This window comes from Squalius cephalus (assembly GCF_949319135.1).
Source record: "Squalius cephalus genome assembly, chromosome: 17".
Classification (NCBI taxonomy): domain Eukaryota; kingdom Metazoa; phylum Chordata; class Actinopteri; order Cypriniformes; family Leuciscidae; genus Squalius; species Squalius cephalus.
In genome coordinates, this window is record NC_137138.1 from 33,623,277 (window position 1) to 33,647,933 (window position 24,657).

The 24,657-nt window shown below is 45.2% G+C and overlaps 1 protein-coding gene across 1 annotated transcript in view; it reads left to right on the forward strand.

Moving 5' to 3' along the window:
* Positions 1 to 24,657, forward strand: part of oatx (organic anion transporter X) — a 41,545-nt gene that overhangs the window by 11,102 nt on the left and 5,786 nt on the right. Inside the window, exons 4-8 of the mRNA XM_079848011.1 lie at positions 274 to 442; positions 13,652 to 13,775; positions 14,268 to 14,383; positions 14,527 to 14,741; positions 17,335 to 17,443. Of these exons, the coding sequence (XP_079704137.1) occupies positions 274 to 442; positions 13,652 to 13,775; positions 14,268 to 14,383; positions 14,527 to 14,741; positions 17,335 to 17,443 (733 nt within the window). The remainder of the gene's footprint in view (positions 1 to 273; positions 443 to 13,651; positions 13,776 to 14,267; positions 14,384 to 14,526; positions 14,742 to 17,334; positions 17,444 to 24,657) is intronic.

Consider the following 24,657-nt stretch of genomic DNA (forward strand, 5'->3'; position numbering starts at 1 on the left):
GATTGAAAACTGCTGGGTTAAAAGACATTTAATATCAGTATTGAGCTGACTGCACTATTGGATGAAAATAAAACTGAATTGAGCTAAGTAATTACACTATCGTTGTTTCATAATGAATGAGTTTTGCTTTTTGTTACTGTGAAGCTGCTTTTAAACATTATATAAAGCTCTATATAAATAAATGTGACTTGACTTGAAATGTTTGTATATATTGTATAAAGCTCTATATAAATAAATGTTTCTCGACTTGACTTGAAATGTTTGTGTTCTCAGAGGTGGAGTGGATTCCCACTAAGACTCGAACTGTGGTGGGCACCTTATCATCTTTCTTCTTCACGTTTGGTCAGATGGTTCTAGCTGGAATTGCATACAGTTTGAAAGACTGGCGTAAAATACAATTGGCCGTCTGTCTCCCTTTCTTCATCTTCTTTTTGTACAGCTGGTGAGAGATTATTCAAATAACTTTTTGGTACTGAATAACTTCATAAATAATGACATTCTATATTACTGATTTTTGTGACTAACTGGAATTATTATAACAACCCATGCTCACTGGAAAAAATTTGCTTGTGGTGACATTTCTGCAAAATTATATTACATTTCTTTTTGCACGTTGAATGTTAAAAATCAATAAACAAATTTCAACAAATTTACTGTCGCTGACACACCAACTCTGAAAATGTAGGGTTTAAATATGACATTGTGGTGCCAATCATGTGCATTCAACTCATTTGATATTTTCAACATCATTTGAATGCACCGTGAATCAGCAGAACCAGGACTGAAATCCGTAATAAACACTGTTGCTGAATTACTACAAATAAATTGAATTAAATGTCAAGAGGTACACGGTAAAAAGAAATCTTGTGCAAATACACAGTAAACTACTGGCAGCATTTTACTGTAAAATTATGATGTGTTACTATTACTGAAATTAACAGCACAATACTGTTTTCTGTCACAGATACTCGAGACAGGAGATGAACTCAAAAGCAGGGATTTATTTACCAAAAAAAAAAAAAAAGAAATCAATAAACAAAACCAAAACCATGATTGTAGCAAAGTTCAGGGAAGGAGGAGATGGGAACTGTCAGACGTAAACTTTAATGTGAAAAAAAAAAAAAAATGAAACGGCAGCCACCTCACAACCGACTGCCATAGATAAAACATAAAATGGCCCAGGATTTGTCCTCTCTTGCCCTTCATTGTTGTCTGTCTTCCTTACATGGGACTTGAGAAAAAGACTTTAGACTTTGTTCAAGACTGGTGTGTTGCACAGGTGTCATTCATTAGCATTCGCTCAAATTTCCTTTGCAACATCTCTGGGCAGCTGTTTTGGGCATCCAAGACCAAGAGCCTCATTTAAAAAATGTTGAGTAGAAACCATTCTAAATTTGATCTTACGATCATTTCTCAAATGTGCATATGTGTGCACAAAAAACGTTCATACGCCTCTGTTCCAGAAGTGAAGTTTATAAATCTTAAATGATCTTGAAATTGTGCGCAGCTGAATTGTTTCCAATTTCCGCTTTGTAAAAGCAGCCTAATTAATGTCACTGACATATAACAGAGCACCAGTCAACGTCCAAATCCAAATACCTGCAGTACTCCGACTCTCTGCCACAAGGAAAAGTGCGTACGTCTGCTCCGACCCTGTTATGGCGCTAAGCACTTTTTCACATCAAAGACCATTTTTATAAACATGAACGTTGGCCTGGCGTTTTATAAATGATGCCTCAAGTCCTATCTACTTGATTGGGAGAATCCTGAAATCCAGTTGGTAAAAAGGAACGCCAGCCCCAGCTGACAGATCACCAAAGACACAAAACATAAGTTCCACAAAAAGTATAATTTATTAGGGTGGGAAAAGTAATTAAATTAAGGAGCCATGGATTCAGGGTGCCCCAAGGGCAAAATAATTTACAAAATAGACTTATAATAAAACATGTATAAATTACCTTATCAGGGAATAAACAAAATTACAAAGAAACTTCCCTAACTCCCTTTAAATAAACAAATCACAAACAAAGTCAATATAAATGGCAGGACACCCCTATGCTCCTAAAACATAAGAAAGAACCAACTTAAATCATCACAAACAAACGAACATGATCAAAAGAAGGCTTTGGGATCTTTTGACAGGAGGAGGAATCCGGAGCTCTTCACGCCACAAGGCCAACGCCAGAATGAGCTCCACATCTTCGATTAGCGCCGCCCCCTTTTAAAGCGTGCATCAGTAGAGTAAGAAATGGATTTTCTGGGCAATGATTTTTCAGTGGTAGGTCGCCAGGTCTTTCCCCAGTCACCTGCAATGATTGGGTAACAGTTTTGCATAATTAAAATAATTCTCAACGTCCCAGCAATTACGAATATAAAATTGTTTTGAAAACTTCCAATGTTGAAAAATATCTTGTTACATAGTTAGTTTGCCAACAAAGTGAAACATTTATGTGTATTAAACATGCTTTATATGTCTTGGTTTGTGACAAATAATGTTTAAGTACTTGGAGTTATCACAGTTATAATTGACAGGATAACTTACGGTGAATTTACTTGTTCTTATAGGCTATTTATTGTTCATCCGGTCTGGTCTGGTCTGTTTATCTCATTTTGTTTGTATGTCAAGTTAATCTCTCGCCATCTCTTTCTTGTCTTTCCTCAATTGTTATTTGTGTGTCTTTCAAAGCAATATTTTTCTTGTCTGTCTCTCTTATTTTTTTAGGTGGAAGAATCAGTCTGTCTCTTTGACTTGATAGATAGATAGATAGATAGATAGATACTGTAGATAGATAGATAGATAGATAGATAGATAGATAGATAGATAGATAGATAGATAGATAGATAGATAGATAGATAGATAGATAGATGCCTTTATTCATCCCCACAGGGGAAATTCAGATGTCTAGCAGCATATAGTGTGTGTTGTCTACCAACAAGCATTCTCACTGCAATACACTCATAAAAACACAGATGATAACAGTTAATAAAAAATAAAAAGAGTCACAAAACAAGCTACTATCATTAGTTGTAAATAATTAATGCACTTCAAACAGGTCCATTATGCAGTCTTATGGCGGCCGGGACAAATGACCTCCTGAACCTCTCAGTCCTGCAGCTCATGGAGAGGAGTCAGTCACTGCGGCTGCTTTGCTGGGCGACCACAGTATCATGCAGTGGGTGGCTCCTGTTGCTGAGGATGGATTTCATCATGCTCCTCATTCTTTCCTCCACCAAATCTCCTACAGAGTCCACCCTCCTCCCCAACACTGACACACACTTCCTGACCAGTTTGTCAAGTCGGTTCCCCTCCCTGGCTGTCATACAGCTGCCCCAGCACACCACAGCAAAGAACACAGCACTGGCCACAACCGACTGATAAAAAAGGTACAGCATCTCATTACAGACTTGGAAGGATTTTTGCTTCCTGAGAAAAAAAGAGTCTGCTCTGACCTTTCCTGTATGCTGCATTTACATGTACTGACCAGTCCAGTTTATGGTCCAGGTGGACTCCCAGATATTTGTACGTCTGGACCACCTCAATGTCCTCAATTACCACAGGTAGATGATGTGACTTACGCCTCCCAAAGTCCACTATCATCTCCTTGGTTTTGGATGTATTGAGGATGAGACCATTGCACCTGCTCCAGGTCGCAAACTCTGAGATGACCCTCCTGTACTCCTCCTCGTCTCCTCCCCTCACACAAGCCGCCACCAAAGTGTCATCAGAATATTTTTGTATGTGGCATGATGATGTTCTGTATGAGAAGTCTGATGTGTATAGGGTGAAGAGGAAAGTGGATAGTACAGTTCCATGGGGGGCCCCAATGCTTGTTTTCACAGTGTCTGAGACCATGTTCCCCAGTCTGACGTACTGTGGCCGCCCTGTCAGGTAACTGATGATCCACTCGATGGGAGCAGGCTCCATGCTCAGATTCTCGAGTTTGCCTCTCAGGATCTGAGGCTGGATGGTGTTGAATGCACTCGAGAAATCAAAGAACATCAGCCTCACATACCCACCTGTCCCATCGAGAAAAGAGAGGGCTTGATGAAGCAAGTAGAGGACAGCATCCTCCACTCCCATGTTCGCTCGATAGGCAAACTGCAGGGGGTCAAGTGCCTACTGTAGTTGTGGGCCCAGGAGCCGGAGGAGGAGCCTTTCGAGGGTCTTCATAATCAAAGACGTCAAGGCCACTGGTCTTTAATCCTTGACCCCGGAAGGTCTCCCACCCTTAGGCACTGGCACAATGCAGGATGTCTTCCACTGCTTCGGCACCTGACTCTTCTGGAGACTCCAGTTAAAGAGTGTGTGCAGAGGAACCGCCAGCTCCACAGCACAGTCTTTCAGAAGCCTCAGTGGTATTCCATCCGGTCCAGCTGACTTGCCAGGGTGCAATCTTCTAAGCTCTGCCCTCACCTCCTCCATGCTAAAATAACCACTGTTGGGTACTTCAGCCAAACAGGAGGCAGCAGCAGAGGTGGAACAGCCGCTGGGTGTAGCAGAGTAAAAGGCAGCAGCAGAGGTGGAACAGCTGCTGGGTGGAGAAGGGCAGGAGGCAGCAGCAGAGGTGGAACAGCTGCTGGGTGGAGAAGGGCAGGAGGCAGCAGCAGAGGTGGAACAGCCGCTGGGTGTAGCAGAGCAGGAGGCAGCAGCAGAGGTGGAACAGCCACTGAGTGGAGCAGGGCAGGAGGCAGCAGCAGAGGTGGAACAGCCGCTGAGTGGAGCAGGGCAGTAGGCAGCAGCAGAGGTGGAACAGCCGCTGGGTGTAGCAGAGCAGGAGGCAGCAGCAGAGGTGGAACAGCTGCTGGGTGGAGAAGGGCAGGAGGCAGCAGCAGAGGTGGAACAGCCGCTGGGTGTAGCAGAGCAGGAGGCAGCAGCAGAGGTGGAACAGCTGCTGGGTGGAGAAGGGCAGGAGGCAGCAAATCTGTTGATTACTCTTCCTAGCTCAATTGAGTTAACAGATTCCTTTTCAATTGAAAGAACATCAAGGTTGTGAAGTCTTTCCTGACCCATAGTTCACCTCAACCATGTGTACAGGTGTCTCAGGGCACTGAATGATTGTTCACATGTACAACTGCTGATAAGCAGTGTTAGTACAATCTGAACAAGTTTTTTGAGAAAGGGGAACCTGTCACAGTCCAGCAGGCGGTATAGAGTGAGTATATCTGGAATGCTACCTTTTTCCTTCTTCCAAATTTACTCTTTGTAGATATTTGTGCTACCCATCTGAGATGGACAACAGACACTCAAACATTACCATCATGTAAACCACAGGAAAACATGCACAACTTCACCCTGAGGGATACTGCAACAGGTGTTACCAAGTGCATTTGTCAGTGCTGCACTCATATTGACTCTTATTCTGCCTGACAGAAAGAAAAGCTCGTAGCCTACTGAAGGCGGAGCGTTTTGACCAATCAGACGAAAGGGGCGTTTCAGCGCCGCCCACATGTGCAAATGAAATATCGAACTCATAAACCGATTTGTAAACCACAAACGAAAAATGAAAAATCAAGCCCAAATCTCATTTTTCGTTTTTTAAACTAAACTAAAAAACGAATAAACCAGCTGGTTTTCATTTCTCGTTATTCCATTCCAAACAGGAAATAAAATGATCAAAAAGTACACGGACCAAGGGCCAGTAAACGTTCCATCAATTTACCATTTGAGTTCACATATTGTCATGACTTCAATCTGAACTGCTGTGTTTTTGTCTTTTCTCTGTGTGCCTTGTTGTCTTTTGAGCACATGTGCTTTGTTTTGACAGCTTGCCATGTGCTCCGCTGTCATTGTGGCGTCTCCCCTCCCACTCGTTATCCTTAACTATCCTTCTCTTCACACCTGTTGTCAATTAATCCCTCATTATCTCCCCTATTTTAGATCCTCTTGTGTTCAGTCTTTTGTCAGACTGTTGTTGTGAGTAAAGCTTTTCCTATGATCAACTTTGCTTAGTTGCTTAGTCTTGCTTAGTCTTGCTTAGTCTTGCTTAGTCTTGCTTAGTCTTGCTTAGTCTTGCTTAGTCTTGCTTAGTCTTGCTTAGTCTTGCTTAGTCTTGCTTAGTCTTGCTTAGTCTTGCTGTGTAGTTTTGATTTTTTTTTTTTTTGTCCTGTTTCCACGGTCTCCCTCTCATCATGCCAGGCCTGATTTCCTAGACTGCCTGACCAGGTGTTATCTTCTGTTGGGACTTTGATGTACCACTCCAGACCCTCTCTGTGTGCTCATCACCTTCTTCAGGGAATTCAGTGTGACTTGGACACTGCGTCGGGTGACACTATAATTGGTTTCTTTTGAGAAGTGCTCTCCTGGCCCAGTGGACATTTATTTGGACTTCCTCTTTTGTTTTTGTGTTCCTGTTGTTTTTTCCTGGGCTCATTTGAGAGCAATATAAACTATTCTGTTACCTGCAACTGAATTCGTGTCTCTCCCTGACAGAACGGTCTGACCATAAAATGGATTCAGCAGGTGCAGACCAAGTCAGTCAACAGGGCGTTCTTCTGGGACAGCATTCCAGCCAGTTAACTGCCACTTCACGGGAGGTTGTGTGCCTGACAGCCCAAGTAGCGGATTTCAATCTACAGATCCAAGAACTCCAGCGGGAAGCCTTGGCCAGCTGATCATCTGCTGCGTATGGCCGTTCTCTACCTCATGCTGAGCCTGAACCCCATGCCAATAGTCCGCCACCCTACGACGGGGACCCCAATTCCTGCCATGCGTTCCTGTCTCAGTGCTCCCTTGTCTTAGCACTCCAACCTCAACATTATGTTATGTAAGAGTCCCAGGTGGCCTTTATCACACTCCTGAAAGGAAGGGCCTGCGACTGGATAACGGCTGTGTGGGATGCTCGTGCCCCATTCTGTTCCACATTCGAGGACTTCAGAGCGGAGATGATTAAGCTCCAGGCGGCCTCCGAGCTGGTGCAGTTAAGTCAGGGCGGCCGTTCTGTTACGGAATACTCCATCCAGTTCAGAACTCTGGCGGCCACCTGTGACTGCAACGAGGCGGCATTACGTGCTAGGTTTCGGGAGGGGCTGGCTGACGACATCCAGGATGCGATTGTCACTCACAGGCTGCCTCACGACTTTGACATCCTTGTGGAACTGGCTCTTCGTGGGGAGGGGCGTCTTCAACGTCGACGCCAGAGGTGGACAGCTCGATCCTCCTGGGTGCTGGATGAAGGTGCCTCCAGTGCTGTTCCCACCTCCTCGTCTCCTTCAGCAGACCCTGAGCCCATGCAAGTGGGGCGTGTTCGTCTCACCCCTAAGGAGAAGCAGGATTGTTTGATTTGGGGCCTTTGCCTTTACTGCGGGAAGCCAGGGCATCAGGCTATCCGGTGTCCTTTAAAAGCCGGAGCCCATCAGTAATCCGGGGGATCCTGGTGGGCGCTACTCCTTGTCTCAACTCCCCCATCTCATGTACCCTGCTAAATGTTTCTATTCAATATCAAGACACTGTTCACTCCTGTTCAGCCCTGATTGACTCGGGTGCTGAGGGCAACATCCTGGATGTCTCCGTTGCTATGCTGTGGGGAATTCCTGCCATTCCTCTCCCTTCTCCTATCTCTGTCCGCTCCCTTAATGGTCTCCTTATCACCTCCATCACCCATTCCACTCCTTCCGTAAGTCTTCTGGCAATCACCGTGAGATGACTGAGCTGTACCTTCTAGATTCCCTGACTGCCCCCGTTGTCCTTGGGTATCCGTGGCTGGTGCAGCACAACCCTCATGTGGATTGGTCAGACAATTCTGTGTTCTCTTGGAGTCAGTCTTGTCTTGCGTCATGTTTAGGTTCTGTCTTGTCTCCTGGCTCTGTGTCTTCTGTTTTTCAGGTTGAGGAGGCCGATCTCGCTGGAGTCCCGGTGGAGTACCGCGATCTCTGTCAGGTCTTCAGTAAGTCCCGGGCCACATCCTTGCCTCCTCATCGGCTGTATGACTGCGCCATCAATCTCCTCCCAGGCACTTAATCCACCCAAGGGTCGTCTGTATTCCCTTTCTGGTCCTGAGAGAGAGGCCATGGACAAGTATATTCAGGAATCCTTAAATGCTGGCCTCATCCGTCCCTCTTCCTTGCCCGCTGGGGCTCGGTTCTTCTTCGTTAAGAAAGATGGCTCCCCGCCACCCTGCATTGACTACCGGGGTCTAAATGACATCAATATAAAGAACAGGTATACTCTGCCTCTGATGTCATTAGCTTTTGAGTTGTTACAGGGAGCCAGGGTCTTTACCAAGCTAGACATCCGTAATGCCTACCATTTGATCCGGATACGTGAGGGGGATGACATGTCCGTCAGGTGCTACAACGGCTGCTGGAGAACCAGCTTTACGTCAAGGCGGAGAAGTGCATGTTGCATGTATATAGTTCCATACTCTTCTGTACTCTTAAAGCCTTGCCATGAGGCCATGCTGCCATTGTGAACTGTGTTTTTTTTTTCATGTTCTCTGAATGAACTGAGGGCTTTCTTCCAATTTTTGTAGCCCTGACTCTGCAGTTTGTCACTGTTGATTCAAATTTGAGACAGCAATAGCAAAATGCTACATTTTTGTCTATTGAGTACTTAAGCCAGACAAAACTGTCATACCATTTTGAGTTGAATGCTTTCATTTGAAACTTAAATTAGCTCATTAGATATTGGGCAAATTACACTTATTTGGGACCTATCTCAGTCACCTAGGTCATCCTTGTCTCTTCTGGCTCTCCCTAAGTCATCTCCTGTTCTTTCAGCAGTCTCATGCTCTTCCCTTCTGGATAATACTGGATACAAAAAAAAATAGAGATTCTGGGGAAATATGTTATGTTTAAGTTAAAGAGTTCAGATTCAACCCTATATAAATAACACAGCTGTTGTTGGAGTTATCTAGCTCCTCCTCTGATTCACTACAAACCCCAGAGCTTTTAAATGTGCTACAGTATTACTGTCATTGTTCCTCCCCATCTCCCTTGTCCTGGCACAAATGAAAGAGTCATCAAGTTAGGCTAGTATTATAATGCCCTGTTGCCTTAATGATATTAATGCTGCCTCCGCATGTTTTGTAAATATGTGGAGTGCTAGAGAAAGGCCAAATGGAACACGTTTGAATTTGTATGTTGTTTCCCCGAAGGCAATCCTTAGAAATTTTCTTTGTTGGAGATGGATCTGGATGTGATAATAAGCATCCTTTAGGTTGATTGAAATGAACCAGTCTCCCCTCTGTACAGAATGAAGCAGGGATTTGTGTGTCAACATTCTGAATCTGTATTTCCTCTTGTACTGTATTTGTTCAAAGATCTGAGGTCCAAGATATGGTGGATTTAATGTAACTGTGCAATGTGACCAACTGGCTAAGCTATGTGTTTTTGAGTACTAGCTCATGAGAGTCAGTGTGACAAGCAGGACGAGGCAGAGGGCCGTGAGAGAACGGCGTGAGGCTTGTGGCGTGATTGCTGATGAGTGCCACCTGCACGACACACCGGTCTCGCCGTTCTCTCGTGGCTCTCGGCCTCGTCTCATGAGTTAGTACTCAAAAACACATAGCTTAGCCAGTGTATTATTCTCCAACCAATCACACTTATGAGCTGGTGAATTTATGGCATTTGACAAATGCTTTTATCCAAAGTGACTTTTTAATGCATTCAAGGTGCAGAACAAGTTTCATCAGGTCCATTCCCTGGTAATCGAAACCATGAGCTTTAATTGCTGGTGTACTGCACAACTGTTTGGTTCTAGGTTCATGTTTTTAATTTACTAATAAGAACTGGGAGTGATTTTTAGTCCTGGTCCTGGGCATCCATCGCTCTGCACATTTCCTATAGCTGTGTCCAAATTCAGAGCCTGCATCTTTTGAAGCCTGCATTTGAGAGCCGAAAGCTTCACAGTGGCGTGACGTTCAAATGCAGCCTTCAAATGTGTCCTTCTTTCCCTGGGCCACGAAGGATAGAATGAGTGCCCATGCTTTCACAGTCCGCGAAGGTCTAAACGAGCATTGTTAAATGAGAAGGTCTAGCCTACTGAAGATTACTTTTGTGACAGCTGCCGTTGACAAACAGCATTAATGTTTGTGCTGGACTTTTTTGAAAGTTAGATTAAACTGTCTGAAAACAAAACAGGGTTCACAACCTGTCTAAGGGTACATTTAAATGACAACGATATGCTTAAAAAGGAGAAATTTTACCTTTGAGTTTTCCGCGTACAGACAACACCATTGTCAAAAAGATCCCCATTCACATGGATCCGCAAAAACGTCTTGGCTTACGACTGCAACCATTGTTCCCTGAGAAGGGAACAAGACACTGCGTTGATGATGACACTATGGGGAACGCCTCTTAGCGTGAAGTATGAATGAAACTTATCCAATCCTATTGGTGTTGCGTGATGACGTACCGTGTGATGGCATACACAGAAGCTACAAAGGGATGCTGGCACACAACAGCGTTAGCTTCACAATGAAGCAAGTCGCTCCCAGGCAGGAGGAGGCGTGGCAAAGGGACGCAGTGTCTCGTTCCCTTCTCAGGGAACAAGGGTTACAGTCGTAACCCGAGACATTCCCTTTCGAGGGAACTCGCACTGTCAATGACGACACTATGGGGAATAAAATGCCCACAATGTCACAACGAAGCCTGCTTGTCCTAGTGTAAATCTGTCACAGGCACAACTACAACTGGGTGTAGAGGGGAGGTCCAGACTATAAAATCTCATGAATGTGTGCGGAGTGGCACAGCTAGCCGCATCACATACCTCATGGATAGGTGCCCTGAAAGGAGAGCTCTAGAGGATGCCATGCCTCTGGTTGAGTGAGCCCTCACGACCAAAGTTGAAGGCAAACTGCGCACTTGATAGGCCAGGGAAGTAGCCTGAACTATACAGGTGCTGATGGTCTGTTTAGAAGCGGGGAGCCTCTTCTTAGGTGACCCGAAACACACCAGCAACTACGCAACACACCAGTCCGATTTCCTCCACTGAGAAGACCTTTGAAAATAGATATTCAGTGCTCTGATAGGTCAGAGCAGATGAAGTCTCACATCTTCCGCCATCACATGAGGTGGATGATGAAAAGCCTGCAGAACCGTTGACCTCGCCACATTCGAAGGCACCTTTGGTACACAGCCCGGTCTGGGGTGCAAGATGGCCAAGACGGGAGCAAACTCCAGGCACTGTGGAGATATGTAGAGCGCCTGGAGATCTCCTACTCTCTTAAGAGAGTTGATAGCAAGGAGAAAGGCCACATTAAGTGACAGGTTCTTGGCCACAGCCGACTCTAGAGGTTCGAAGGGGGCCTCAACCAGCCCTTCAAGAAACCACTGCCTGATCCCAAGTGGGGACTCTGGTCCGAGTCGCAGGCCTCATCCTCCATGCACCACGGAGGAACCGTATGACCAGCTGATGCCCTCCCAAAGGACCATCACTTATAGGAGCGTGGAAAGCCGCAATGGCAGCCATGTACACCTTAAGTGTGGACGGGGTAAGACCAGCAGAGAAGCGATCTTGGAGGAATGGGGCTGCCAGAAGTAGACTGACCCTGTCGTGTTGGACTCTCTCCTGGACCTCAGAGGTCCCAAATGAGTTAGGACCTCTTTTCTGACGGTCCTAAATTCCACCTTCTCAGGAGGCTGTGAGTGAGAGCACCACCTTGAGTCCCAGGCTCTCTGAGGGGGAGCTCTAAAGGCGACACTCTCCTTCTGACCCTGCCGGTACGAGGAGCTTGATAACAGCTGAGGCTGCCCCCTGGTGGTAGCCTTTTTAGACCTTGACTGGCGAGGGAGATATTGCCTTAATGCTGCTGACTGCTTCTTTGTCTCCTGGAACCTGACACCGAGTGCATTAACAGCGTCGCCGAACAGGCCAGTAGGCGAGATAGGGGCATCAAGGAGGAAGGCTCTGTTCTTCTCCTTGATGCCCAACAGATTAAGCCACAGGTGCCTCTGTGGTTACCAGTGCTGCCATGGAGTGGCCGATGGCACAGGCCATCTCCTTCGGAACCTGGAGAGACAGATATTTGGCTTTACGCAGCTTGGCAGTATCTGCAGCTGCGGGACCCTCGCCCTCATCAAGGTTTTTAACAGGCCTGGTAAGCCTGCAAGATGGCCATGGTGTCCAGGCTCGCACCAGCCCGACCCGCCACCATATAAGCTCTGCCCACCAAAGCAGATGTAGTTAGGCAGGGTTTGGTGGGCAGCGCCTTAAGGGATGACGCAACGTCGGGGGAGAGGTAGCTGGCCAAAGCCTCTTCCACCCGTGGCATCATCCCATAACCATTCTCTCTAACCCCCATGATGTTGCTATAATCCAACACCAGGGGATTAGTCAGGCGAGATGAAAAAGGCCTGTTCCATGACCCCGGCATGAAGGCTATGATCTGTGCCTTTCTTGTGGTCAACTAATATTTAATTTGGCCACCCCACGAGTTACAACCTCCACAAGCTCCTCGTACACGGGTGCAGTCTGAAATGGCAAGGCTTCATTTTCTAGATCCCCTGCCGTGATGCTGAGCACATCCACATCAAAATACAAACAAAAACAGTAATATTGTGAAATATTATTCCAATTTAAAACAGCTGTTTTCTATGTGAATATACAGTAAAGTGTAATTTATTCCTGTGATCAAAGCTGACTTTTCAGCATCATTACTCCAGTCTTCAGTGTCACATGATCCTTCAGAAATCATTCTAATATGATGATTTGATGCTTAAGAAACATTTATGATTATTATCAATGTTGAAAACAGTTATTTACATTTTTATTTCATGATGCTATAATGAATAGAAAGTTCAAAAGAAGAGCATTTATCTGAAATCTAAAGCTTTTGTAACATTAAACACTACCGTTCAAAAGTTTGGGGTCAGTAAGAATTTTAATTTTATTTTTGGGGGAAAGAAATAAAATAAATCAATACTTTTATTCATCAAGGATGAGTTAAACTGATCAAAAGTTACAGTAAAGACATTTATAATGTTAGAAAATATTCTATTTTAAATAAATGCTGTTCTTTTGAACTTTCTATTCATCAAAAAATTTTGAAAAAAATTTGTACACCACTGTTTTCAACATTGATAATAATAATGAATGTTTCTTGAGCATCAAATCATCATATTAGAATGATTTCTGAAGGATCATGTGACACTGAAGACTGGAGTAATGATGCTGAAAATTCACCTTTGATCACAGGAATATTACAGTTTAAAATATATTAAAATAGAAAACAGTCATTTTAAATTGTCATAATATTTCACAATATTACGCTTTTTTTTATTGTTTTTAATCAAATAAATGCAGCCTTGGTGAGTAGAAGAGACTTCTTTTAAAAACATTACAAAATCTTACTGACCCCAAACTTTTGAACGGTAGTGTATAAGTCAGCATTTGAACTGCTTTAAAGTTGTTGTTGTTGTTGTTGTTGTTGTTGTTATATATATATTGTAACGTTAGATATTTAAGGTAAGTTGAAACTCAATACTTACTGTACATTTAAAATTATAATCTGTCACTTTCTCTCCAAAAAATCATGAGTCTTTTGTCATTTTTCAGCCTGTACAGAAAATGACAGTGTGATTCTGAATATGATTCTGAAAAGATCACCAGTGTGTTTAAAATTTATGTAGACTAATTAGAACTATAGAAATTCTGCACACAGTAAAAATAATGTAGCAAGCATTAACTAACTGAAAAAATGTCTCCATGTCAAAGGTGGTTCTCTGAATCTGCTCGCTGGCTGGTGCTGAATGGTCGTTCTGAGGAGGCACTGAAGCGTCTCCAGCATGTAGCTAAAATCAACGGCAAGCCCGAGATGGCAGAAAAGATCACTTTAGAGGTTCCACATCAGCCTTTCATGTCTGTGTCATAATTAAACACTATACTTATCAAAAGTTTAGGGTTGTTTTTTAAATTGTATTTATTCATGTGATGGCAAAGCTGAATTTTCAGCAGTCATTACTCCAGTCTCGAGTGTCAAAAAATCCTCCAGAAATCATTCTAATATGCTGGTTTGGTGCTTTTATTATTTTCTATTATTATTATAATAATTATTGTTATTTCTGTTGAAAGAGGTTGTACTGCTTAGAATTTTTTTGGAAACCGTGATGCATTTTTTTTTAAGGATTCTTCGATGAATATAAAGTTCAAAAGTTTGATGAATATAAGGTTAATATTTATTTATTAGAATATTTGTAACAATGTGCTTATCTACTGTCACCTTTGATAAATTTGATGCATCCTTGCTGAAAATGTTTAATTTTGTAAAAAAAGAAAAGAAAAATTAACCCAAACTTTTGTGTGTGTGTTTTATGGACGTGCTGATGTTTAGGTGCTGGAGTCACACATGCAAAAAGAAGTTCAGTCTAGTAAGAAAATGTATACTGCGCTTGATCTCATGAGAACACCAACCATGAGGAAGATATCCATGTGCCTTATGTTCGTCTGGTAAGAATCAATTTGAACATGTCAATGTTTCAATGCCTGTATGCAAGAAACCTGGATGGTGGTTACGCCTCTTCTTTTGTGTATAAATATAAATACATAAATTAAAAATCAATAATAAAAATGACTACTGTTCCTCCTAACAGGTTTTCGACTAGCTTTGCATATTATGGACTGGCCATGGACCTGCAGAAGTTTGGGGTGAACATCTATCTAATGCAGGTCATCTTTGGGGCGGTAGATTTTCCTGCTAAACTGGTTGCTCTTCTGATGTTGAGCTTTCTGGGCCGACGTTTGACCCAAGGCTTGTGTCTCCTTGTGTCAGCATCTGTAATATTTGCCAACATTTTTGTTCCTAAAGGTAAGACAATAGCTCTCTTTCTATTATGATACCATTGACGCTACAATCATTCACCTAATGCAATGGCTAATCACCTAACGTGATGACACGGATTTTATAAATAATAATTATAACATTTAATAAACCCTGCTCCTGGAGGGCTACCTTCCTACAGGCTTCAGTTCCAACCCTGCTCAGACATAGCTGGATGTGGTTTTTAAATAACCCTGAGCACATTAACCCTCTGGTGCTCTTCAGTCATTTTTGAATGAAAATAATTTAGTAAAGGTTTTGGCTCTTGCCTTGTGAAAAAAAAAAGAAAAAAAAAATCATGGACGTGATTCGAAAAGGTTAAATGGTCCTGGAGAAAAAAAATTGTCACGCTTGTATTCCTCTTGGTCAAAAAATGACCAGATTGGAAATGAATGGAAGGCGAATTTCATCTAGTGAACACTTTTGGTAATGCACCCAAACAAAATCTTACTGAAAGCTCAATTTTTGAGATATCAACCTCAGATTTGGAACACAACTTGTTTAGACATCTGGCCTTAGTTTTAGAGTAAAACATGTTTTGAAAAATATATTTCATATAAAAATTTAAAACAGTATTTTTGTACATTTTTCATAACCATAAACATAAACTTCTATAACTTTTTTTTACTTATTTCATTTCAGCAATATTATGCCAAGTGTCTTCAAAAAGAGACCAAACTTTAGAGACAATTTTATCACAAGATTTATGAGTTTAAGTTGTTACTGACTACAAAAAGAGGTTACTGGCAATAAGTGGATTATAACTAGAGCATAAATATAATTTAGTACCATACATTCCCCTAAAATACAAAATATTAAATAAAAAAAAAAACATTATAGAAATAAATATAATACATTTATTTAATTGAAACAAAAAATCTGAATTTTTTGACCAGCATGCGAGGAGCACCAGACAGTGGTTCAGGTGTGTCTGATTATGGTTGTAGCTGAACTCTGCAGGATTTTTAATCTAATTTTTCTTGATTATTAATAAAAGTTGTCATACAGGGATATCTACACCTGTCAGCCACAACATTACAACCACTGACAGGTGAAGTGAATGACATTGATTATATTTTGTTACAATGCTACCTGTCAAGGAGTGGAATATATTAGGCAGCAAGTGAACAGTCAGTTCTTGAATTGTGTTGGAAGCAGGGAAAATGGAAAAGCAAAAAGATCTGAGTTGCTTTGACTAGGACCAAATAGTGATGCTAAGACAACTGGGTCAGAGCATTTCTAAGAAGTCTTGTGGGATGTTCCCAGTATTCACATGCAGTATGAAAGCTAGTCCGTCTGGTCTGATCAGATCATACAGCTAGAGTTACTGTAGCTCAGATTGCAGAAAAACGTAATGCTGCCCATGACAGAAAGTGTAACAACACACAGTATATAGCAGTCAGCATCAGAACTGGGCCATGGAGCAGTGGAAAAATTTTGCCTGATCAGATGAATCACGTTTTCCTTTAGATCAGGTGCGTGTGTGGTGAAGAGATGGCAGAAAATCATAGGAAATCTATGGGGAAAAAGGCAGGCTGGCGGACACAGTGTTATGCTGTTCGGCTGGGACACCTCGGGTCCTGACATTCAAGTGGATGTTACTTCGACACAAACATTGTCTTCATGGCAATGGTATTCCCTGATGGCAGTGGCCTCTTTCAGCAAACTAATGCACCCTGCCACACTTTTTCTTTTTTTTCTTGTTTTCTTTTCTTTTACAGGGAGCATGTGAGGCACAGTTGTCATGCCAGAGTGTAGTTTGTTGTAGTATTAAAAATGTAAGTGTAGTTTCCATTCTGCTGCTAACTGGGCAAAAAGTGTTCAGGAATGGATTGAGGAACACGACAAAGAGTTAAAGGTGTTGCCTTGGCCTCCAAATTCCCCAGATCTCAATCTCATTGAGCATTTATGGGATGTGCTGGACTAACAAATCCGATCCATGAAGTGCCCACTTCACAACTTGCAAGATTTATAGGATCCGCTGCTAATGTCTTGGTGCCAGAGACCACAGAACACCTTCAGAGGTCTTGTAGAGTCCACGCCTCGACACATCAGAGCTGTTTTGGCAGCATGAAGGGTCCTACATGTTATTAAGCAGGTGCTTTTAATGTTGTGGTTAATCAGTGGATTGTCATTTTATAGTATATAAATGCACTAATTATTTTTGATCAATTTCAAATTCACAAATTCAGCCTTATACTATTTAGTACTGATCAGAGGTGTAACTGGTTGTTGAGTACATTTGAATGTACAGTACACATGCTGTCTGTTCTGCTTTAGCTCCCTATTCACTAAAAAAATTAAGCTGATCGGGCAATGGCGCAAATATGCCCCCACAAAATCTATACTGAATCCATGCAAATGCCAAACAAAAATTCAGAATGTGCAAATGCAGATAAAAATGTATGCATATAATGCAAAAAATACAAAATTGTATTATTTCCCAAGAAACAAGATTTAGCTAAACGGTTTGTTAAATGTCTTATGTCATGTGAAAACACAAGCTACAATATCACACACGCGGGTGTGTCTAATCTTAATAATTCATACTGACTGGTAATTAAGCTGTTTGTCATTGCAGATATGCAGTTTACAAGGACAGCGCTTGCCGTTATTGGGAAGGGCTTCACGTCATCGTCCTTTACTTGTGTCTACCTATTTACTGGAGAGCTTTACCCTACTGTCATCAGGTCAGAATAAACATAAACTATAGAATCTGTCTGAAGCATCCAAATGTTATAGTTTTGTTTAAACCATTAAGCTATTATGCAACTATGTACAATATAGTACCATGGAATCTTGCACCATAATACCATTGTATATGAATATAGTGGGCTATTCATTCAGTATCATGGTATTGTTATCTTATACCATCACTGTTAAATGGACTGTACAGAACATGGATATTATAGTCCTAAATATAAGTGCCACAGTATAGTAAAATCGTCTCGGTTACAAATGTAACGTCTCGGTTACGTATGTAACCCTCGTTCCCTGAGTAGGGAACGGAGACGTTACGTCGGATGACGACGAATGGGGTTTCGCTTAGAAATCCTATCACCTTCGAGTATATAAAACGAGCCAATGGCAAAGAAATGCCATGGGTCTGTGGAATTTGCATAGCGTAACTCCGCCCCACCCTGGGGGTATATAAGGAAGTGCGCTGGCAACATGCAGATATGTCTTCGCTGAGGAGCCGAGACTGAACTCAGGCGTTCCAGCGGTACAGCGGAAGTGGCAGGGAGACGTAACGTCTCCGTTCCCTACTCAGGGAACGAGGGTTACATACGTAACCGAGACGTTCCCTTTCGTTGTCACTCCGAGTTACGTCGGATGACGACGAATGGGGTTCCCAGTGTAATCACGCCACCTCTCGACTGTCTTCCAGTGCCCTGCGTAAGTCTGAGCTCCCTGTCGTGAGACTAGCACGGAAGAAGGAGTCCTACTTAACACAGGAATACCAAGGTACACTGGGAAGCATATCCAGTGGAAATATGCAATTATGCCCAGCCCGAAGGGGGGGACTTGGGATACACATATGACCCCGAAGGGCTGCATATGGAGAATCACTGGGGTGTCCAGCCGCAGGTGGAATATTTCAACCCCAGGGGTGGCAAGGTGGCTTGCCAAGGGAAAGACACATGCTCAAAGAGGCTTACAGTGGAATACACATGTGGGGGTCGCCCAGAGGGGGAACCATGCACATGGAGGCACCTAGCCAAGCGCGAAAGCTGCTCAGTTGCAAACTCTGGCGTTGACGTCGTCAGTGCTGGAGGAGACTCAGGGCTTATTAGGCTCACCTGAGGAGAATATCGCACGTATCCCGTCCGTGGAGAGGAATGGCGAGCAAGCGAAGACACCTGAGCAGAATCTCTTACCGGCTAGTTGAAGCGAGTACATGAGAAGAAACTGGCTCCACTCGGAGATTGTAGAATCTCGCGAATGTGTTAGGTGTCACCTGCAGCTCTGCAGATGTCTGTTAGCGAGGCGCCATGCGCTAAAGCCCAAGAGGATGCCACACTCCGGGTGGAGTGGGCCGTCACACCAAGGGGGCATGGTCGACCTTGCTGCTGGTATGCCAAAGCAATGGCGTCCACTATCCAGTGAGACAACCTTTGCTTGGAGAGAGCCTTTCCCTTCAGCTTCCCACCATGACAGACAAAGAGCTGGTCTGAGGTCCTGAAACACTGCGTTCTGTCAACGTAAGCATGGAGTGCGCATACTGGACAGAGCAGTGACAAGGCTGGGTCTACCTCCTCCAAAGGCAGCGCTTGCAGGTTCACCACCTGGTCTCGAAAGGGTGTGGTGGGAACCTTGGGCACATATCCAGGCCGGGGTCTCAGGATCACGTGAGTTAGCCGGTCCGAATTCCAGACACGCTTCGTCAACCGAAAATGCCTGCAGGTCCCCTACCCTCTTGATGGAGGCCAATGCAACCAGGAGCGCTGTCTTCATTGACAGGAACTTAAGCTCCACTGATTGCAGAGGCTCAAAGGGAGCACTCTGCAGGGCAGTTAAAACCACTGAGAGGTCCCAAGAGGGTACGAGGGGAGGACGAGGAGGATTCAGTCTCCTGGCTCCCCTCAGGAACCTGACGATCAGGTCGTGCTTTCCCAAGGACTTACCATCAACTGCGTCGTGATGTGCGGCAATGGCGGCAACATACACTTTCAGGGTGGAGGGAGACAGCCTTCGCTCCAACCCTTCCTGCAGGAAGGAAAGCACGACACTGATGTGGTATTTCGTGGGTTCTAGATTTTTAGAAGAACACCAGTTGACGAAGAGGTTCCACTTCAACGCATAGGCATGTCTCGTGGACGATGCTCTAGCGGAAGTGATGGTAGCCACCACCGCTGGTGGTAGGGTACTCAAACCTGCCTCGTCCCGTCCAGGAGCCACACGTGGAGGTTCCAAAGATCGGGACGAGGGTGCCATAAGGTGCCCCGTCCCTGAGAAAGCAGGTCCTTCCTCAGAGGAATTGGCCAGGGAGGTGCTGTCGCGAGGAGTACTAGTTCTGAGAACCAGGTGCGGTTGGGCCAGTACGGGGCAACCAAAATTACCTGCTCCTCGTCCTCCCTGATCTTGCGCAAAGTCTGCGCAAGAAGGCTCACTGGGGGAAACGCATACTTGCGGAGGCCCCGCGGCCAGCTGTGCGCCAGTGCATCCGTGCCGAGCGTGCCCTCGGTCAGGGAATAAAACAGGCCGCAGTGGGATGAGTCGTGGGAGGCAAACAGGTCTACCTGTGCGTCCCCGAACTGATCCCAAATCAGCTGAACCGTCTGGAGATGGAGTCGCCAATCTCCAGCGAGAGGCCGAAGCCGAGACAGCTCGTCAGCCGCCTGGTTCAGGTCTCCCGGGATATAAATGGCTCGAAGCGACCTCAGATGCTTCTGACTCCATATAAGGAGGTGGCGGGAGAGTTGTGACATACGGCGGGAGCGCAGACCACCTTGACGGTTGATGTACGCTACAGTCGCGGTATTGTCCGATCGGACTAGTATGTGTTGACCCCTGAGCAACGCATGGAAGCGGTGCAGGGCAAAGACGTACAGCCAACAACTCGAGGCAATTGACATGCCAAAGGCGCTGGGGTCCTGTCCAGGAGCCCGCGGCAGCATGTCCATTGCACATGGCGCCCCAGCCCGTGGTGGAGGCATCTGTTGATACAACAACATGCCTGGAAACTCGTTCCAAGGGCACTCCGGCCCGAAGAAAACTGAGGTTCGACCACAGGGTGAAGGTCTGACGGCAGGTCGGAGTCACTGGGACTCGGAGCGTGCCGTGATGCCATGCCCACCTCGGGACTCGATCGCAAAGCCAAAGCTGAAGTGGTCTCATATGAAGCAACCCGAGCGGCGTGACTGCGGCTGCGGATGCCATATGCCCCAGGAGCCTCTGAAATAGTTTCAGTGGAACCACACTCTTGCCCTCGAACTGACGAAGGCAAGTCAGCAGTGACTGCGCGCGCTCGCTCGTAAGCTGCGCGCACATGGCGACCGAGTCGATCTCCATACTGAGAAAAGAGATCCTCTGCACTGGGCAGAGTTTGCTCTTCTCCCAGTTGACCCGAAGGCCCAGACGAGCTAGGTGCCGGAGCACTAGGTCCCTGTGTTCGCAAACCTGGTCTCGAGAGTGAGCTAGGATCAGCCAGTCGTCGCGATAGTTCAGGATGCGAACCCCGTGTTCCCGAACGGGAACAAGGGCTGCCTCGACGACCTTCGTAAAGACGCGAGGAGACAGGGCTAGCCCGAAAGGGAGAACCGCGTACTGGTATGCCTGCCCCTCGAAAGCAAACCGTAGAAACGGTCTGTGTCGAGGAAGAATGGAGACATGGAAGTAGGCGTCCTTCAGGTCGATCGCTGCAAACCAATCCTGCGGCCGTATGCACTCGAAAATGCGTTTGGCCGTGAGCATCTTGAACGGCATCCTGTGAAGGGAGCGGTTCAAGACGCGCAAGTCGAGGATTGGTCGTAACCCACCGGATTTCTTCGGTACAATGAAGTAGGGGCTGTAAAAGCCGGACCTCATTTCGGCTGGAGGGACAGTCTCGATCGCACCCTTCGCCAGTAAGGTAGCGACCTCCGCTCTCATAACCGGGGCATTGCCACCGACCAAAGTGAAGCGGACTCCCCTGAAGTGGGGAGGAGACCGCGTGAACTGAATCGCGTAGCCGAGCCTGATAGTCCTCGCGACCCAGCGGGACAGCCTGGGAAGCTCCAACCAGGCTTCCAGGAACTGTACCAGCGGGGTCATGCGGACCACAGACGTACCCTCGGTGGTGCAGCGAGGCGGAATGACCGGCCCAGGCGTGGGTGGCATAGCGGCCCGGTGCGGGGGCACGGTCATTAGCCGCGTCCTGCCAGAGGAGGCCAGGGGAGGACCAGCGTCCCACGGGGGTGTGCTCTGGCAGGGAACTGGCGACAGAGGGGGACGAGAGTGGCGAGGCTCGTGAGCGGCGCGCACTGTCATCCGGACACTCTGTGTGCTCAGAGATGGGGAAGTGAGTTCTTTCTTTAACCACATTAGGGTGCTGCCTGTCGTGGGACGAGCAGCGGGGTGGGGAAAACCAAGGATTCTCCCCCGGCCCTCCACCGGGGGAAGGAGCGGCCCTGCTACCGTCTCCTGGAAGAACTCAGCGCCATCTCTGAGCAGCCCGTCTCAGGAGCGCCGCTTGGCCTGGCGTTTAGCGGGGCACGGGGCGGGAGAGGGCTGTGGCGCCTTCCTACGACATCCTCAGCCTCAGTCTGCTTCTGGGCGGTCGAGAACTGCTGGGCAAAGTCCTCAACCACCCCGCCGAAGAGGCCAGCCTGGGATATGGGAGTGTCGAGGAACCGGGTTCGCTCGGCCTCACGCATATCGGCCAGGTTGAGCCACAGATGTCTCTCCTGGACCACGCAAGTGGACATCACCTGACCCAGGGAGCGTGCGGTCACCTTCGTCGCTCGGAGAGCAAGGTCGGTGGCGGCACGCAAACACGACCTGGGATTGACCCCCGATGCCACGTTGGGGACCTAGTAATATTGCCGTGTTCAGTCCCGGAACGAGCGCTGTGTGAACAAATGCCATAATAATGCCGTGTCGTAGTGATGCAGCTGAAGCGCAGAATCGTTCACCAGCTGTGAAACGGTACTTAACGCGCAAGTTTATGATCGAATCAGAGAAAAAAAATGCACAAGCGTGGTTTCTCGAGAGAGAAATCACAGCTCATAAGCAAACTTAAGATGCTGCTGAGACATTACAAGTCACATCGATGTCACGTGTCTTTACGGGATTTTTACAGGTTGTGTGTGAACGCACTCTCTGATTCCGGAAAATCACTGGCAGTGTGAATGAACCAAAATCAAACGAACCCGGGTCAAATTTCCGGAATCTCTGTGTGAAAGGGGCTAGAGAGACATGTGGTCCAGCGTAGCCAGCCTGACCGAGCTCTTGACGACTCTCTAAAGCAAGAGGAGACCTAGCTACGTTCTACGCTAAGGACTGCTTACCAAAGAGGCTCAAAAAAGAGCCTGACAACTCGATACTGCTATCCAGGGGTGCGTTTTCCATACAACAACATAACTCGCTGCTATACTATCATAGTACGACTGTTTCCTGAAACTGCATTGTCGCAAATTGGTCGTTCAACCACATTGGTTAATGATTTCATGCAGGTGGTGGAGTAATAACTATTTTTAATGAATCTGTTTGAGATCAATTAATGTTAGAAGTTTTGCTATAACTTACGGACATGGCATCTGAGGCTATTTCTCATTTTTCTCAGTTATTTTGCTTTATTTCCAGATTCAATCATAGGCTCGTTCTTACACTAGAGCTCGTTCATGCATGTGCACTCTTCAAAAACGGTGCTTTAAATCTCTTGACAAACTAAAAGACGTAAATTACATTTGGATGTATCCTAAATAAAATATTTAAATTGTACTGAATGTCAGCTTGCTCATTTGGCTCAAGATAAAGATTTATTAAGTCCACATGTCAAGTCAAGTCAAGTCATCTTCATTTATATAGCGCTTTTAACAATGTAGATTGCTTCAAAGCAGCTTTACAGAGATAAGCGTATAATTTAAGGTAACAGAGATTGTTTTGGCTTTATAGCAGAGTTAAGTTATTTCCATCTAAAGTTAGTTTTGATTGATTTGCTTCCGTCGCAACGATCATTTGTTATTAAATTAGGGGCCGCTAAGACGACACCATTCCCTCTACACAGACTTTAAACGCGAACCTGTGAGAAACGCTGATGGCGTTCAGATGCACATTTAGAATGGGTTCTATAGTTATGTGCGTTTGAATATACGCAGGTTTGGAATTCCCTACAAGCCAAGCCTAAACAAAGTACTTGTCTTTCCTTATAAATTTTGATAAAGAATTTTATTTTATTTTGTTGCTTTGGGGTAGGAACGCGAAACGAATTTTCCCGACAACGCCTTATCTGTATAGTGGTAGTGGGATCCTCCATAGGGAGAGACTAGTTGGCACTTCAGCACTGCGTTGTCATCGGTCCAGGCGAAGGTCCTTCGTCAGATCTGGATACGGCCTGGATCCGGCAGGCTGCAGGAAAACCTCGGGATAAACACAGACACTAAAATTAGCGTAGATGCCATTCTTCTCATGATGTAACGAGTACATCAGGATTTTTGGGAAGTGTTCCTGGTTCCGGCTGACCTAATATATGCAGTCTAACATTAAATTATAGAAGTCTATAATGTATTATGTGAAAGCTAGGTCAAAGAGATGTCTTTAATCTGGCTTTGAACTGACAGAGTGTGTCTGCTTCCCGGACAATGGTAGGAAGACTGTTCCAGAGTTTTGGTGCTAAATAGGAAAAGGATCTACCGCCAGCAGTCGATTTTGATATTCTCGGTATTAGTAACTGGCCGGAATTTTGAGATCGCAATAGACGTGACGGACTATAATGCGTTAAGAGCTCGCTCAAGTACTGCGGAGCTAAACCATTTAGTGCTTTGTAAGTGATCAGCAATATTTTAAAATTTATGCGATGTTTAATAGGGAGCCAATGCAGTTTTGACAGAACTGGGCTAATATGGTCATACTTCCTGGTTCTGGTAAGAACTCGAGCTGCTGCGTTTTGGACCAGCTGTAGTTTGTTTATTAAGCGTGCAGGGCAACCACCCAGTAGAGCATTACAATAATCTAGCCTTGAGGTCATGAACGCATGAACTAATTGTTCCGCATTTGTCAATGAGAGCATATGGCGTAATTTAGATATATTTTTAAGATGGAAAAATGCAGTCTTACAGATACTAGACACGTGACTTTCAAATGAAAGATTGGTATCAAAGAGCACACCCAGGTTCCTAACCGACGATGAAGACTTAACAGAGCAGCCATCAAGTGTTAGACAGTATTCTAGGTTATTACGTGAGGAAGTTTTTTGTCCAATAAT